At 40.4% G+C, this 17,648-nt stretch overlaps 1 protein-coding gene across 9 annotated transcripts in view; it reads left to right on the top strand.

Annotated features, from left to right (window-relative positions):
- GOLGA4 (golgin A4) overlaps positions 1–17,648 on the top strand; it is a 107,871-nt gene that overhangs the window by 12,253 nt on the left and 77,970 nt on the right. For 8 of the 9 annotated variants that reach the window (XR_006354099.1, XR_006354098.1, XR_006354096.1 and 5 more), the window contains exons 3-5: positions 7,775–7,873; positions 12,095–12,160; positions 17,469–17,648. The exon at positions 17,469–17,648 is cut by the window's right edge and continues 132 nt beyond it. Coding sequence is in view for 5 of the 9 variants with exons in the window: in XM_043976346.1 (XP_043832281.1) it covers positions 7,775–7,873; positions 12,095–12,160; positions 17,469–17,648 (345 nt within the window). In the remaining 4 variants the exon portion in view is untranslated. The remainder of the gene's footprint in view (positions 1–7,774; positions 7,874–12,094; positions 12,161–17,468) is intronic. The other variant, XM_043976347.1, reaches the window with a different exon arrangement.

Genomic DNA, 17,648 nt, shown 5'->3' with positions numbered 1-17,648 from the left:
ACATGGTGGTTCTCTTCAAAAGCTATGGGGGAGGGAAAGAAAGCTCATTTTTTAGGAAAGAGGATGTTTACATTAGATATGCTGATCTCTGCAGTCATAGTTCAAGCAGTGAGACTTAGAACTGAGGGTAGATTTTAGTAAGGCTCTTTAATCATAGCTATTGCTTTCATAAGTCTTTAAGGTTTATAAAGGATTTCTCATGTGTTCTCATGGGATCCTCAGAACAATCCTGGCAGGAGGGGTATAGCCATTGGGTCCAGAGAGGTTCAGTACTTCCGATCACAAGGCTCGAAGGGTCTGAGGCCTTCCTAATGTTAAATCCATATTTAAGTTCCACCTCACCCCCTTCCCCCCATTTTTTTTTTACAATACTACATAGTATAGAATACCACTCGATGGTATCTGCATTTTACAGAAGAGGAAGCTGAATCATAAAAATCTAGCATTCGCTTTTATATATTATATTGTATCTTTTTATGCATGACACTGTGTCTTTAAATGTTGTCTGTTGGTTGTAATTTCAAAAGTGACCTTGATGCTTTCTTTGAATTCTTAACTCATATAGTAGATTCATATATTTTTAAGCTTTGTTTTCAGGGTTAATGTTGTGTTAAGGTTTATTCTCAGACCTAACTAATTAGAAGGAAAGTGGAATGACTGCTCCCAAAGCTTCCATAGAAGCTTAAAGAGTTTGCTACATTATTTCTTTTTAAATGAAATTTGAGAACTATTTAAAGTGTTTAGAAAGTAAACTTGCTCATTATTTTTTTCCCTGTAGGTAGGAAAGCCTGCCTCCTTGAGGCAGTTCTTTGTAGAGACCTGAGACTTGGTAGCAGACTGACCCTAGGAAGTACCTTTATTCTTTGGCCTTTCCTTCATGACGGGTGTCATTTGATTGTTCATTGACTGTACTTCATTGGGCCAGTTCAGAAGCCTCTACACAGGGTTGTTTATTGTTCTGAGAGAGAGAGAGAGAGTGCTGTCGTCAAGTCACCGGATCTGCCTGCTGAGCATTTTCTGTTCTATTAGGGAACTTTTGGTGACAAACTAGTTCTTAAACTTGAATGAAATTTTCAGTCCTAGGCCTGGGGACTTTATTTGCTAAATCAGTTTCTAGTATAATAAATATCTATTTAAATAAAGGTATATTTTAGTAGGGAGAATCTATGTAGCTATTTCTTTCTGGCCTTTTCCTTTTGGTATATGAGTCCAATATTGTCAGGGATACGGATATTTTGAGTCTCAGAATGCTATTGTCTTCTTCCTTTAAAGTAGAAATTGATTTATGCATTAATTTAATGCATAAAATTGGTTGTCTTTCAGTCATAATATATTGGCATAATACAATTTAATTCTGCAAACATTTTAAGTGTCTACTTTGGACAGTGTCTTCTTTGGTGATCCACAGAATTTAGAAAAAAACTTGTTTGGAGAGTGGTGAAGGGAGATCTTTGCCTATGTTGGGAGTTGTGGAAATCTTCCTGGAGTTTTTTGGCTGTAAAGGTTGGGGTAGGAATTGCCTAGCTGGAGAAGACAGTATTCCATATTAGGTTTAAGCAAAGATGCCCAGTAGGATAGTATGGAACATGTATGAGGAGTGATAGAGTCCACTTAGCTCTACCCTAAAGTTTGTGGAGGAGAGTAGTATCAGAAAATGCATCTCTGGTGTACAGACTCATTAACCAGATCAAAGGGCATGGGCCGTGTGGTAGCTCCCTGGGCATAGGTGCAGGGAGTTCTCCAGAATGCTGGGACCAGTTTACTACTCCACAGCAGTTTATTAATATACCCATTTCCCCTCATTCCCGCCAGCATTTGTCATTTCTGATAGGTGTGAGGTGGTACTTGAGAGTTTTATTTTGCTTTTCTCTGCATCAGTCCATAGAGATCTTTCCGGACTTCTCTGGATTCATCACACACATATAGTGTAGTGATACTGTATCACATTCTTGTACCACATTATGTTTAACCATTCCCCAATTGATGAGCATCTTTGTTGTTTCCAGTTCTTTGCTATCACAAAAAGTGCTGCTGTATCCGTTTGGCACATATAGGAATTTTCTTCTCATCAGTGACTTTCTTGGGGATGTAGTGACGTCCGGTAATGGAATCTCTGGGTGAGCAAGGATATAGACATTTTAGTTACTTAATTTTTTGCTCTGACTATAGATAGCTTTGATTTCTTCTTCTGAAAGCTGCCTGTTCATATTTGTTGTTTATCCTTTGGGAAAGCAGCTTTATTTTTATAAATTTGACTCAGTTCCCTATATATTTGAGAAATGAGGCCTTTATCAGAGAAACTTGTTAGAACATTTTTTGATATTTCTTCATTGTCTGTGGTGCTTTTTAGCAAAGTGTAATTTTCCTGATTGTCTCTTTTAATTAGGTCTGTTTTTGCTTTTGTCTGAGATTATGATTGCTACCCCTACCTTTTCTTACTTCAGCTGAATCATGATAGATTTTGCTCTAGCCCTATATTCTAACCCTGTATGTGTCTTTGTGTTTCAAGTGTGTGTCTTGTATACAGCATATTGTTGGATTCTGGTTTCTAATCCATTCTGCTATTTGCTTATTTTATGAGTTAGTTCATCCCATTCACAGTTATGCTTACTAATTGTATATTTCCCTCCATCATATTTTCTTATGTTTGTCCTATCTCTTTATCCTGTCCTTTAACCATTCTTTCCTTTTCTAATTTGCCTATGGTATCACCTTTGAGAGAGACTTTTTTTGGGGGAACATTTTTTACTTTACTCCATGCTGGTTGCTTGACTAGGAGCCTGTTTCCGGGAGAACATTATGTGCAAAGATTTAAAATTTTGCCCTCAGATAGAAAGTGTGGTACAGTAGATTTAGGGAAGAGGGGTGAGGAATCAAATGACAGATTAATCCATGACCTCCAAGGTGTTTAATTCATGGCAGCTTAAGAATATATTTGCCAGCTCCAAGACACTGGTCAAGTTGTTCCATCCGTGATGGCTTTTAAAAATAGTGAATAGTGTGCGGTAATTTCTGTCGTCTTTGTTGATTCCAAGTAGACCAGTGGATACTACAATGTGAGAGTCTGAGGTGTAAATTCTTGCATCCTTAGACCTTGATAAATATACTCGGATGGTTCTGGATTGTTCATAGTATCTGTGATGCAGACATTAGGTGTTTTAGAGAGTCTTAGAACTGTACTGAAAATATTGGATGTTTGGAAGGAATTTTTCGTGTTTTGCCCCTTGCTGGATTGACTTTAAATGTTTCTTAGCTATGACTTCACCAATTTGAAGGAATGCTAGTTTCAAAACTGATGCCTTTGACCATTAGTCATGGCATTTACTAGATTTTGGGGTTTGGACTTTGTGTAATTTTGCTCCATTGGCCCATTGCTAAGTGCTGGAGATACAAGGAGAGCTCACAGTGCAATGGAGGGGACCACTTTGGATTCTCCAATGTCATTGCTACCAACCTGAAAAGGCTATCCGTCTAAGCTTAGTGACTGGCTAAGTAGAGACAGAAGGCTAGCGGCAGCTGGTGCTCATCCCTCCCTGAGCTAAAAGCCTGAAAATTCCTCTCCCATTTTTCTTCTGAGAAGTTAGGACTGCCTCACTCCATTGCTAGAGGTTACATGTGAAAGGCACATCCCCACAGTAAGCTTGGTTTCCTCTTACTCTTCACTGTTGCCTGGAATTCAGAGGTGGCAGTCAGGAGTGTGGAAAGAATGCAGGCCTTTGAGTCAGAAGAACTGGCCACAGGCCCAGCTCTGAAGCGTTCTGTGTGACCTTGGCCAAGCAGCCACAGAATTAAAGGGATTGCACTAGATGACTCCGAGGACCCTCTGGCTTAAACATTAGGAAGCTCTAAGATGAATTCTGGGACTCTGCCTGAGTCGTTGATTTACCAAAAGTGCTTTATCCTAATGGTGTGGTCACAGAGGTCTAAATTAGAGAGCTTTCGACATTTATACAATATGACGAAATCATGAATGTGATGAGTTGTGTGTGTGTGTGTGTGCGTGCGTGCGTGCGTGCGCACGAGAGTGTGCTTTCTAGCCAGTGATCAATTATTTATTATTTGTAACGTTTTAAAAAGGCCAACTTTCTAGGGTACTTAAGTTGCAGAGAACTTGACAACCTGCATTGTGAGAGGGAATTTCCTCATGCGGGAGTCCTACCAATAAAATGAGAGGTCTAGCCCCTCTCCCCTGTTAAAAAGAACCCAACCAAACTGGTTGTCTGATATTTTAGAAGATTTATGTTGCTCTTTATTTTTGCATGTATGATAATGTTCCAGTATCTTCCAGACTTTTCTCCACGGTAACTAGAGCATACAAAAGAAATAGGAGCCTTCAGACCATGGAACTGTAGTAAGCAGGATCCCAAATAGAATATGTGCTTGACCTTTGTAATTTGTAATTATTCAAAAGTGGTTGTGGGGTTTTTAAATGCTTGAAGCTTTATCCATCTGTGTGGGGAAATCCCCAGTGTAGGAATGCCCTTGCCCGGTTCAGATATCACCGTGCCTCAGTAGATAAGTTCCTGAGGAGCGTGTGGAAGTTGTGGCTTACCCAGTGACCCACAGTGATTCATCAGAGGATGACTCTGACAGGACTTCCTGATTATGAACCTGGAGCCTTTTCCACTATACCAAGTCAAGTCAAATGAAGTCAACAAGCATTCATTTGGCACTTAATGTATCTTCGGGACACTGTGCTAAGCACTGGGGATAACAGTCCAGGCTGGAGGAAAGCTAGCGCCTTGCCTCTGGGAGCTGGCATTCGAATGGGGGAAGAGCACCCATCAAAGGACCTCAAAAGACTGAGAGGGATGTGTAGAGTTGGGACTGTAGCCTTGCTTTGGGAGGAATGAAGACCTGATGCCCTGGGGGGGCGGGGTGGGGGGGTAGGGGAGCGGGGTCCTTTTCAAAACAGAGGCTCTGGGAAGAAGCTGCCAGTCAGTGAGGCTGTGGTTGGGCCAGAGGGTGCTCCCGGAAAAAGTCAGATGGCCCGGGAGGCTGCTCCCTCTAAAGAAACATGTAAGCATATGTGGATGAATACACATAAGTGAAGGGGCAGAGATATTTGGTGTCTGGACGCAGGGATTTCTCCTCTCTCCATATCCGTCCATGTATATAAAAATGAATGCGTCACCACTTCTCAGTGTTCCTGTAGCATGTTTACCTTGTGGGTGTGGGTTCTGACATTAAACTGTTTTATGTGCTGCTTGTGTGCTACTTCTATGATTCGTTTATAGCTCTTTATGAATATACCATTGAAAATTGTGCAGTAGAAAAGCTGTGAGATCTCAGCCTCTGTCTTCTCTTTCTTCATGCTTCTTAGATCAATGTTTCTGTGGCTCCTGAGATCTAAAAAAGAGAGCATGCATTCATAATCCCTTATCAGCTTCCTTTTTACTCTACTGCTAGACTGACTCCATCACTTGGGGGCAACTAATGGCTTCCTTACTGCTAACTCTGGGGGTGGTTCCTTTGTCAGTTTTTGTTCTCCTTCCACCACCTCCTTGTTGCTGCCCTCCCTATTTTCCTTTGGCTTTTTAACTCTGCACATGTGCTTCTCCTGCCTCTTAGACTTTTCCTTCTTTGTTTCTTTTCTGGGCCTTCATTCTCCTCCTGCTTCTTCTTTTTTTTTTTAGTGAGGCAATTGGGGTTAAGTGACTTGCCCAGGGTCACACAGCTAGTAAGTGTTAAGTGTCTGAGGCTGGATTTGAACCCAGGTACTCCTGACTCCAGGGCCGGTGCTCTACCCACTGTGCCACCTAGCTGCCCCCTCCTTCTGCTTCTTAACCGAGCTTCTTTTTTTCTCTATACCCTCTCCCTTTATCATTTCTCTCCTCCTGTGATTTTCATTATCCCCTCTTGGCAGATCTCTCTCCAAATCCGTGTTTCACTTCCTTTGCCTCTTCCAAGCTCATCCATTCTTTTAGCAAACGTTCAGTCAGCACTTATGTGCAAAATACTGTACTACACAGCGGAGGATAGGCAAAGCATAGCAGGACATACTCCTTGTCCTTTGAGGGCTTCCAGTCTAATAGAGAGAGAAAACACACAGCTAATCATAATGCATACTATGACATGCTGACTGTAGTAGGGAGTTCCGAAACAAGGTGCCATGCCAAGTGAGGGACGGAGAGAGATGGCTTTGAAAGGAAAGGAGCATCCTACAGGCAGGCATGGGAAGCCTAGGAGAGGTTGGAGGATCCTCAGGGCAGGAAGCATTTACGGGATAGACTTCCCTTGAGCACAGAGTGCCTGAAGGGCAGTATGAAAAGAAGTCTAGCTTGGTGTCAGGTTGTAGAGGGCCCTTGATGCTGGGCAGAGGCATTTGAACTATCCTCTAGAGGTCATAGGGAGTGATTGTAGATTTTTGAGCCAAATAGGGGCTAGATCTTTCTCCCTAAGAATGATTATTCTGTCAGAGTGATAGGTGGATTGGATGGAGGTAAGAGCAAGGGCAGGAAGACCTGCTAGGAGACCAGGTTTTCAGTGGTTCCTCTTTGTGCTTATCTTGGAATTTCCAGTGCCTCACCAAGTGTCTTGAGCCAGAGGAGAAGTGGAGGAGCACTTGAGGAATTGCACAGAGGCATTCCCATCCTGCACCTGGCCGTCCCAGTCCTCTTCTCCATGACACCATTATCTTTCTAGCCTCAAAACTCAGGGACCTTATTGCTTGTTTCTTCTTCCTCCATCCACACGGCCAGTTTCTAAGTCTTGTTCTTTTTATCATGAAATATTTGTCATGTCTCTTCTTTTCCCTGTCACTACAACAACTGTTTAAAATGCCCTTTTCTTTTCTGCTAGTCTGTTGTGATATCTGGAGCTGGGTGTCTTGCTTCCACTCGATTTTTTTCCATTCTCTTCTTCTTATAGTTATAGAGCAAAGCTTCTTAAATTGTGGGTCACTTAACTGAATGTGGGGCTCATGAAAAATTTGGCAGTAAATTTTATCTATTAAAATTTCTTGGGTGAAAAGGGGTCATGAGTGGAAAAAGTTTAAGAAGCTGTTGTATTCTTTCTAATGCAATCCTCTGATCATGGAACTTCTCTGTCCACAAACCTTCAGTGGGTTTCTTTCTATTGCTTTCTGAATAAACTAGAAACTCCCAGTGCTGGCATTCAAGGCTTTCTATAGTGTGGCTCTTCTAGCTTTCTCAACCCTTTTGGCCGAACTGGACTGTTCTCCATTCCCTGCTTGTATTCTTCCTTCTCTTGTCTCTGTGCCCTAATGAATCTTCCTTTATGGGTTGACATTTCTCCCTCCCTTTAGGTGCTTTGTCCTTCATTAAGCCTTCCTAGACTGAACATTTCTTCTTTCTCAGATTTCTTGTGCCACTTTTCCCTGGACCTCTCTCCCGTTGTACTTTGCTCACTCTCTTGTATTAATATTTGTGTGGATAAATGTCAGTTTTCTTGAAAGCAGGATCCTGGGTGGTGTCAGAGAGCACAGGGCCCTATGCACAGGAGGTGCACAATCATGTTTGTTGAATTGATTTTTTTTTTGGGGGGGGGTTAAGGCAGTTGGGGTTAAGTGACTTGCCCAGGGTCACATAGCTAGTAAAGTGTCAAGTGTCTGAGGCTGGATTTGAACTCAGGTCCTCCTGAATCCAGGGCCGGTGCTCTATCCACTGCGCCACTTAGCTGCCCCTTGTTGAATTGATTAAGAACATTATGCTTAATGAAAATTGGAGAACATCTGTGCATCGTGCTTTTATGATTTGTTTTTTCATTATGTGTTTTGTTTTCATATCCTTATTTATTGCACTGAATGAAACAGCTTCTAGCTGGGATTTTAGCAGAGCCTGCTTTTCTCTCTGAGTACACTATCTTTGCTTTGGATCTCTCCAAACCACCCAAACCACAGATTGCCTGTGTGGTGAGTCCTGCCACTCCTTTCAGCACTTCCTTTGGGGAGAAGAAGAGTGTGGTAATACTAGAAGGCAAACCTAATGAATGCTGCTTGTCACTTAGCGCCTCGCAGAGGCGAAGTCAATTACTGGTTGCTAATCATGCACTAAAGATCAGAGAGTAATAAATAGCTGAATGCTTATGGCTCCTGGGCTGTGTGGTGTCTTTTAACATTTAAAAAAATAACATTGCTTCTGTTTTATAGACTAGAATTCCCTTGTCTTGACCTCTAAATTATATACAATCCATGTACAATGTTCATTTATCATCTAAAATTAATATGCACTGCTTGAAATCTATGTGTTTTTGATGTAGATGTTCAAGAATGTTTTCTGTAGTGATCTATGTTTTAAGGAAAAAGTGAAATATTAGGTATAAATTGATAAGTATCACAGAATCGGAGAATTTGAAAGTTGGGAGGGACTTTAGCAGTCACTCAGTGTAACCTCTCTGTGACATCTGTGACAAGTGTGGTCTTCCAGGTTCTCTTTGGAGACCCCCAGGGAGGAGGAGCCACCACTGCTCCCTGTTTAGATAACTGCAGACGGGTAGACAGGCGACAGACATTCAGTGCACCTCTTTGGAAGAGTAGTCACTTTCTGGCTTTAAAGTATCATTACAATTCTTAAATTTCTTGTTATTGTTGTTCCCATGTGATGATGGTTCATTAGCATTTTAAAATTCATGTTGTATTTTTCTCTAGGGAGGAGATTTTCTTATAGATGTTTTCGTGATTATTGGGCATGCTCTTAAATTTATCAGAAAAGCAAAGTTTAGGGAAGATGTTTAATGTTTCTGTGTTCAATTAGACAGTGACTAAAAACAACATTCTATTTATTTTCTTGTTTGCTTTTAAAGGGAGATTAGAGAATTGAGTTTTTCTCCATTGAAGAACAAAAATGCTTGATATTGATAGCTTAAAATCATGGAATTTTGCTCTAAATTTGGAGATTTGATATTAAGTGCTAATTCTTCTCAAATTAGGACATTCCTGTGTTTATTTCAGTTTGTTCAGTTAAGACTTGATCTAGCACATATGTGACCATCATCCTTATAATTTCCTGATTTGCTTATAGATGAAGAAGCTTAGAGTGAGATTTCTCTTGACTGATTGATCAAGTTCTTTTGTGGGGGGCAATCACCATAAAAGAAAATTTAGCGACGAGAGAAATGTCCCACTCCCTCGTGCCCTCTGCTTTCCCCTCCCATAGAGCTTTATTATTTTTAGGCACATCTAGAGACAGTAAGCGCTAAGTGTTAAATAGACCTTCCTTAATGAATAGGTTAGAATTTGTAACGAACACATTTTAAAATACAAGTGATACTGCTATGGTGATGTGGACAATGCCTGAAAACAGCTTATTATGGGGACTCAGCCTCACCATCGTGGTGCTTGAGTCACTGATTTGTCCAGAAGATTCTTTCCCCTCAGAGGAGAAAAGGGAGAAGCTTTGGCTTATTTAAGCTTATGCCTATATCTAAAGTATTAGAAAATCCAGATAGAGCCAGATGTGAAATAAAATGGGTTTTGCTCAACTCCTCCTCATCCATCGAACTCCTGTTAATGTTTGGATAATTATATTTTACTCTTATTCACTGTCTAGCTACCTTTTCTGATTTCCAGAATTAACGGGAAGGCCTCCAAAATTTTTTTCCCAGAAAGTCTAAAAAAAATCCTCAAGCACAGACAAAATACATAAATATAGAACTTTATTTAATAGTCAGCAGAGCTTGCAAAATATTTATAATTTGGAAAAGGATGTTTCTGTATACTTCAGTCTGTAAGACTGTCTGTGTACAAAGAAAGATGGCTGCAACTCATTTATAGATGCTGTCAGAACATTGTAGCCAACCCGATGGTAGCAGGTTAGTAAATAGTCACTCCATCTAATATGCACTTAAGAGGAAACTGAATTGGTACCTCTTCTCTCAAATTTAGAATTAGAGTTGATGAAAATAGTGATGAAAAATGTGGTCGAATGAATCCTTCCTTTTCAAGTACAAGATGTTGTCATTGAAAGGGACCATGCCCATTTATCTGCTCTAGGTCCCTCCTTTTGCAGGTGAAGGTCACACAGGGAGCTTGTAGTGGGGCCAAGATCCAGACTGGAATTCTCCTGACTCTTTAAGTCCAGCTTTCCCCTCTAGAACAAGCTGCCCTTTGGTTCACATTCATATGTCATGTGGTTCTCAGAGCAGTATTTTAGAAATTCTTTTGTAGGTTTTTTTCTTCTTCTTCTTCATCTTTTTTTTTGGCGGGGGGGGGGAGGTATTTATTTATTTATTTATTTATTTTGCGGGGGCAATGGGGCTTAAGTGACTTGCCCAAGGTCACACAGCTAGTAAGTGTCAAGTGTCTGAGGCCGGATTTGAACTCAGGTCCTCCTGAATCCAGGGCTGGTGCTTCATCCACTGCGCCACCTAGCCGCCCCAGGGGGAGGTATTTATTGACCAGCTAAGTACATGACAGCATCCTTAGAGATCAAGTAGTGTAATTTTACTAAGGAAACTGAGTCTCAGAGAAGATAAATGGCCTGAAGAAGGCCATATGCATGCTTGAGGGAAGAATTAGAACAAGGTCCCTGACTTGTAATGTTACTCTTGCTATATATACTGCATGGCTTCTCCTGTTGCAATGGTTTGCATTAAACATAAGATTTCTGTATTTTTTTTTTATGAAACATCTTTTCCCTCCAATCATCTAATGTTAAAAGAAGCCTTTTCTTAACATGACAGATAATTTTGTTTTTTATTGAGTTAAATTACCACCCAGCATGTTTTTAAGAGTGAGTATCCAGTGAGTGGGAGATTTACAGGTTTATGAGGCATGTCGATTTTGTTGGGCTACACAGTGTAGCAAATTAGTACATAGAAAATGCCATTGCCGCACGCAGGCGTAGGTGCTCTCTATATAATATGGTCTTCTGTTTTGTTCGGCTTTTCTTCATTGGTAAGGGGGTAGGTAGGTAGACCAAAGGAATTATAAAGGGTTATTCACATGATACTCTGCCTTGCACATTTTTTTAGTAGCTACTTTCTGGAGGAGGCATCTGAGTTAAGAAATTCCCTGTGATGCTTTGTGTGGTTCTCAGACCCTTTTGGTGTTCTCATCTCTGAGGGAGGAGGGTGCCCCCAAACCCCCCACAGGTGAGGCTCATGGAAAGTTGTTTGGTAAAATGCTGAATTGTTGCAGTCCACATCCATTGCCCGTGTCCAAGGCTGAGTACCACTGTGTTATGTGGCTTTTGTTTTCATGATCAGTCCTAGTGTGGAAGTTACACAAAGTCTTGTTTGATTTAAATATGTGTGTTTACATATTGTGTCTGGAATTGGGATATAACAAGCAAAATCAAAATATAGTTTAGTGATAAAGTTTTCTTTTTTCATAAGAGAACAAGGTTCCATAGCACAAGAAATAAAACTTCCATTTAGAAACTGTACCATTACATTTGATTTAGATTCAGTGCCCAGTATTTGGGGTACTTACATTTTTTTTAAGAACTCTTTAGTCATTTGTCATTATAATGCAATTACTAAGTGTTATTTGAACTGGAGGCAGATCATTTAGTAGTTAATTTTCAGTCATAAGAACTAGAAAATCTTTTGGACACTCACAGGGCTTTCTTTTGGAAATGTTTGGCATACATAGAGTTTTTGTCCATTAGTAGTAATTTCTATTTCTTGTACACTGTCAGTTTCAAACTTACTTGTATAAATATTCTTCCTTTTTACTCTCTTTTTGTGTGTGGACTTAACAGGTCAAGGAAGGGTAATTTGGATTATGTATTATGATAGAGAAAATGTTGACATTACCAGTATTTTCTATTATATGTGTTTATCCTTTATAGTTTTCTTTCAAAATGATTTTTTTGCAACTTCAAGTTCTTAGTTTTGGGGAGCGGCCCTAACAAAGGGATGAGGATGCTCGTTGTGATAAGGTGATTGTGAAGTTTGCTATACTAATCCCTTTAGTTTCATATAATCTGTATTAAAAGCTGAGTTTTCCAGTACTTACCATACTAGCTTTTGCTTGCATGGAAGCATCATAATTAATAGTAATTAAAGCGATTTGTTTTACTAAATATGTGTATTATGCTATAGAATTTGGATATTGTTGCTTTTAACAGGAAGAAGTTTTTTGAAACCTTTGCTGTTTTCCTTAGCTTTCTATTTTCCTTTCTTTTTCTAGACTGCATCTAGCCAACCTCCTCCGAAGCTAGCTGACGGCATTAATGGAAATGAAGCAACTCCCCAGGTCTGTTCCCTCACATTGCCCTTTAAACAGCAGCATGCAGGTGCAGGGCACTGTTGGTTTTTTTCCAAGGTCGACTTTGTAGAGAAAAAATGTGGTCAAATAATTGATTCCACATGTACTTTGATAGATGGTGGGCGTCTGAATCACTGATTGACGTAAAAGTCAAAAGCTCTAATCATCTGTGATTATATCTGCATTTGTTACCAGGGCTACCAGGAGAGCCACAGCTCACGTGGAATTGAATGTGACATTTGAGGAGGAGGTGGCATCAACATGTTTTCTTGGAGACAGCTAGAAGAATGGGATTTTTCTCAAAATACATTTTAATGAGGATATATTTTAAAAACCAAAGGAAATTATTGTTTCTTTGAGTTTGATAAAAAAATTTGAAAGTTTACTTTAGCAATTTTCAACCAATTCATTTTCTGTTCACTACTCCTTCGTCTCCCTTTGGCAGAAGCTGCTCCTCTCCAATATTCTGTTTTTTTGTTTTGTTTTTGTAAGGCAATTGGGGTTAAGTGACTTGCCCAGGGTCACACAGCTAGTAAGTGTAAAGGGTCTGAGGCTGGATTTGAACTCAAGTCCTACTGAATCCAGGGGCCGGTGCTCTATCCACTGTGCCACCTAGCTGCCCCTCCTCTCCAATATTCTGATTCCTGATGTTTCTTTTTTTCCCAAAAGACCCAAGATTTGTTTTCTTTGGGTGATAACCTCTCTGGCCTGCTTGTTTCCCCCCATTATACAATGGGGAGAAGCAGTAGGCTCACCCTAATATGGACTTAGGTTAATTAAGAGCTGATTTTTGAGGGAAAGTCAGTAACTTAGAAGAACATTTCTAAAGTATCCATTTACCTGAATTCACTTAGCTAAAGAAACCTGGGCTACCTCACAGTTTGCCTGGCACATAGTAGGTACTTCATGTTTCATGATTGGTTGTCCTGTGGATGTTAGAATGGGAGTTAGAAAAGAATTTGAATAATAAGATTCAAAAGATCTTGAATAATAATTAGCCCCAACCAGTAATATTGTGGTTGTTTAGGAGAGATTTAGTTGAAGTAAACAAAGGTTGATTTCTAGTGTAAGAAAACCCACACTTGTCCAGAGCTCAGCTCCGACAACCAGCTCTTCTTAAACAGCCTAGATCTCTGTCACAAAGTCTCTACAATAAACTCATGTACGTTATTGTTTTTAAATCATAAAAGTATTTTATTGTTTTCCAGTTACATGTAAAGATAGTTTTCAATATTCATTTTTGTAAAATTTCTAGTTCCAAATTTTTCTCCCTCCCTTCCCTTCCCCCTCCCCAAGACAGAAAGCAATCTGATGTAGGTTATATATGTACAATTACATCAAACCTATTTCTGCATTAGTCACATTGTGAAAGAAGAATCAGAACAAAAGGGAAAAACCTCCAAAAAGGAAAACAATACAAGTAGAAACAGTATGGTTCAGTCTGCATTCAGATTCCACAGTTCTTTCTTTCTAGATGTGGAGAACATTTTCTATTCATGTACTTTATTTATTGATGGAAAAACTTCTTAGGACCTTACCCAGTGCCTGTTGATTCTTAACTATGCCTATACTGGGAACTGTATAACAGTTAAACCATAACAGATTAAAGGCTACAGATGAGAGTTGAGAGTTTCCTACAGTCAGGCAGAAATAATATTGAAAAGCAACTGTTGACAGACATCAAGAGATGAAACTGCAACACCACTAATAATGCCAGTAATCTAGAATTTGTGTTAGGGGCCTGCCTGCCTGCCTGAGGGCGTCACTGTTGGATCACCTGGTGCAGTGATGGTGGCTCTGCAGTGTGTTGGTCCAAAGGTAGCAGAAAAAGGCTAAATTATAATCAGTCACTTTTGTAGGGAAAAAAAAAAAACTTTGTTTTTATATCACCTACATTCCCCTCCTTTCTCCCCTTCCTAGGGAGCTACCCCTGTTTAACAGAGAATAAAACGGGGAAAAAAGTTCAGCCAAATAAAGCAGTATCAAAAAAGCCTGACTTTGCATGTGTAGTTTTCCCACACCCTGTAAGGAAGTAGTGATTGGGGAGAGATACTTTTTCATTTCTTCTTTGGGGCCAGTCTTGGTTAATTCTGTTCTGGTGGTTTTAGTTATTGTGTAAATTGTTTTCCTGATTCTGTTTACCAGTTTGCATCAGTTCATATACATTTTCCCATGTTTCTGTTTTTCATGTTAATCATTTCAGTATTATTGCATTACCTGTCTGTTCTACAGCTTGCTAACCATATCCTATTTGATAGAGATCTACTTTGATTGCATTTCTTGCTATTACAGAAATGCTGCGTTTAGCAGCTTTCAAAGGAAATGTGGATGAAAAAGTTTCCTTAAAAATTGTTAAAATGAAAACAAATCACAGAAAAAAAATTACATTCCTTAGGGGTTGAGCCTTTTGGAGAAAAAATGGGATTTTCAGAGATTCTGCTAGCTTACACATATGTAATGATTGGAATGACGCCACCTGCTAGGGAGCTACTGTAGGAAAGCTCTGCCATGAGGAGAAGACGTCTGAGGGCAAGCCATGTGGTCAGTTCCTTGGTGTCAGGAAGTGATGTTTGCTCGTGGGTACTGTCTATCAAAGCTACCAGCCAATCAACTTGAGGAGCCTCCCATTTCTGGGAGGAGGAGACAAAGTAGGAAGCAGACGCTGGTGGAGGGGTGCTTCCTCTTTTTGTTCCTGACCTCGCCATGGTGGGTGGGATGATGGGGTCTCTTAGAAATCGTTAGATTTTTACCTTCCTCTCTTATCCTAATGCTCTTTAATAAATACTTAAACATTTAAATACTCTTGCTAAAGCTTATAATTTATTGGCGACCACTCATTAGATTTTACATAGTATAGCTAGAATTTTAGCCCCTTACACATAGAACTACATAGAGAACTTGGAAGAATTCAGATATTTGAAAATAACTTGCTTATGCTGGCTTGTGGACATCAGTGTATTAAAACCTTCATTTAGTCCTTGTAAAGAAGGAGAAAATTCCCTGATGAGAAGCAGGGGCATTACAATAAAATCTTGAAGCTTTTTCAGGATTGTTATAAACAAAGTACTTGGAATACTTTGATGCCCTAACTGGTCTCTAAAACTCCAGGACCTTTTTTCCTTGAGCGTAACAAGTTAGTTGTCTAAGCTACAAATCGTGATTTTTCATATTCAGCCCGAAATGCCAACTTTAAGGCAGAAAATTGTTATAGTTTCTTCCTTCTGCCAGTTAGCTTCAGTGGAGTGCTTACATTTGCTTTTCATCCAGATAAACAACTTGGTGTGGTTTCCACTGACAACAGTGATGTTCTCACTTGCTGTATTTTTTCTTCTGCTCTAATGGGCATACCTGTATTGTAGTGTTCCTGCCATGAGCTGTTGAAGCTATTCTCTTGGTGGGGAGGGTAAGGGGGGAGATACCTGTTCAGGTAGGAGTGGGATGGAAGGGCTTCATGGGCCCTGGGTCACTCGCCATTCTGGGTGACAGCTGCTGCTGTCCAGTGGTTCTTTCTTTCACATTGTGCTCTCTGAGTGGGTTTGTACCATCTATTCCAAGATGATTCTTAAAAGAGCTCATTTTTCATTTTGGGGGAGGGGGGTGGTGGTAAAAGCAGCTTAACTTCCAAACTTAGCATTTAGGACAGTGTGGATTTGATATTCTGCCAGCTGAGGTTATTCAGAAATGACCACTAGGTCCGAGTTATAAGCCTGCTACTTAGAGGAGGCCAGGAAGTTGGTCACTAGCTTTCCTTCCAGTGCCTTTGTGAGGCAGTCACTTGAGCATTGTTAATCTGTACTTGACTGATGAAGAAACAAAGACTCAGAAAGGGTTAGGATGGGTGGGTGAGGTGGGAACCCTTGAGCCTCCTCACGCCTTGTTCAGTTCTTTCTCTCCTTGGGCACAGTGCTTCTCAGAAGCCTCTGTTCTTGTTTGATTGTCATGCCCAGTGAGCTCCTTCTTGCTGCCTTCTGAGCCAGGAGTGAGTGGGGAGGAGGCTCTGGGTTCCTGTTGGTTCTTCAAACTCTTCTGCGCATCCTGGATGGCAACACCATGTATGTTTGGAACTTTTCCTGGTTCACTTTGGAAGTTTGATACATCGGCCTGGGGCCAATCCATTTTTAAAGGAATTTCTTACTCTTTTTCCCTGTCTTGTTCCATTCCATTATTCGGTCTCTAGAATCCGTTCAAAAAAAGCTTCACTTAAAAATTTGATCTTCAGAGAATCTCTTTGTTTTCCTATTACACTTGACTTCAACCTCTGCTGAGCCCTTCCCTCAAGATTTCTGTGAGACTTTCACAAGTGACACTGTTGTAGTACTAAGATTGAATTTCTAGGTAGCTGCCAGTTAATTAATTACAGCTGTGTGGCACAGTGGCTAGAAGGCTGGGTCTGGAGTCAGGCAGACTCATTTTTCTAAGCTCAAATCTGGCCTCAGACACTCACTAGCTTTGTGATCCTGGGCAAGTCACTTAACTGTTTGCCTCAGTTTCCTTATCTGTCAAATGAGCTGGAGAAGGAAATGGCAAACCTCTCCAGTACCTTTGCCAAGAAAACTCCAAATGGGGTCCCCAAGAGCCAGACATGACTGAAATGACCCAACAACAAGAAGTTAAATACAGAGTTCAGTGACCTTTTAGGGGGAAAAATACCTAAAACTTGTTAGAGTAGTTGGGAAGATAACTTCTTTCATTACTTCTCCATTGTTGGATTTATTCCAGTGAAATTTTAAACCCTTTTAGTTATTATATGTAACCTATTTCATCTGTTTTAAATTCCAGCACTGTTGAGTAAGTTTATAATTATAGCCCCATAGATAGCACAGTGAAGTGGGCAGAAAGCATTGGCCTTGAGGATGGATCAATGTCCTTGCTGCTTTGTTTATTGAATGCCACCGACTTAGACATTTGTTTAATGCTTTATAGAGCACTTTCTTATACACCTACTGTTTGCTGTAGTAACAGTGAGGTGGGCAGGGTAGGTCTCTTCCCCTCCCCCCCCCCTTTTTTCTTTTGGTTGTTTGAGAGACAAGGAAACAGAAGCTCTTGGAGGTCGGTGACTTGCTTGAGGTCCCAAAGCTAGTGAGTGGTAGAGTCAAGACTTGTACTTGGGTCTTCTGGAGTTTGTGTTTTTTCTACCACTCATAATATGGCTGCCTTGCATTGTTTGGTAATAGTAGATTTTGTAAAGTATTAAGAACATTAGTAGGTTCTAGAGTTTACATTGTGTTGTCAGCAGTGTTACAACTGAATAAAAGTGGATGTGTCCATATGACTATATTCTAATTTGGCCCTGCAGTCGGGTGAGACGCAGTCTTTTGCGCAGAAGCTGCAGCTCCGAGTTCCATCAATGGAGTCTTTGTTTCGAAGTCCAATCAAGGAATCCTTGTTCCGTTCTTCTTCAAAAGAATCTCTAGTCCGAAGTTCCTCGAGAGAATCTCTGAATCGCCTCGATCTCGACTCTTCCACTGTGTTGGAT

Source organism: Dromiciops gliroides, chromosome 1, assembly GCF_019393635.1.
Source record: "Dromiciops gliroides isolate mDroGli1 chromosome 1, mDroGli1.pri, whole genome shotgun sequence".
Lineage (NCBI taxonomy): Eukaryota > Metazoa > Chordata > Mammalia > Microbiotheria > Microbiotheriidae > Dromiciops > Dromiciops gliroides.
The sequence above is the reverse complement of the archived record's forward strand: the minus strand, read 5'-3'. Positions and strand labels throughout refer to the sequence as shown.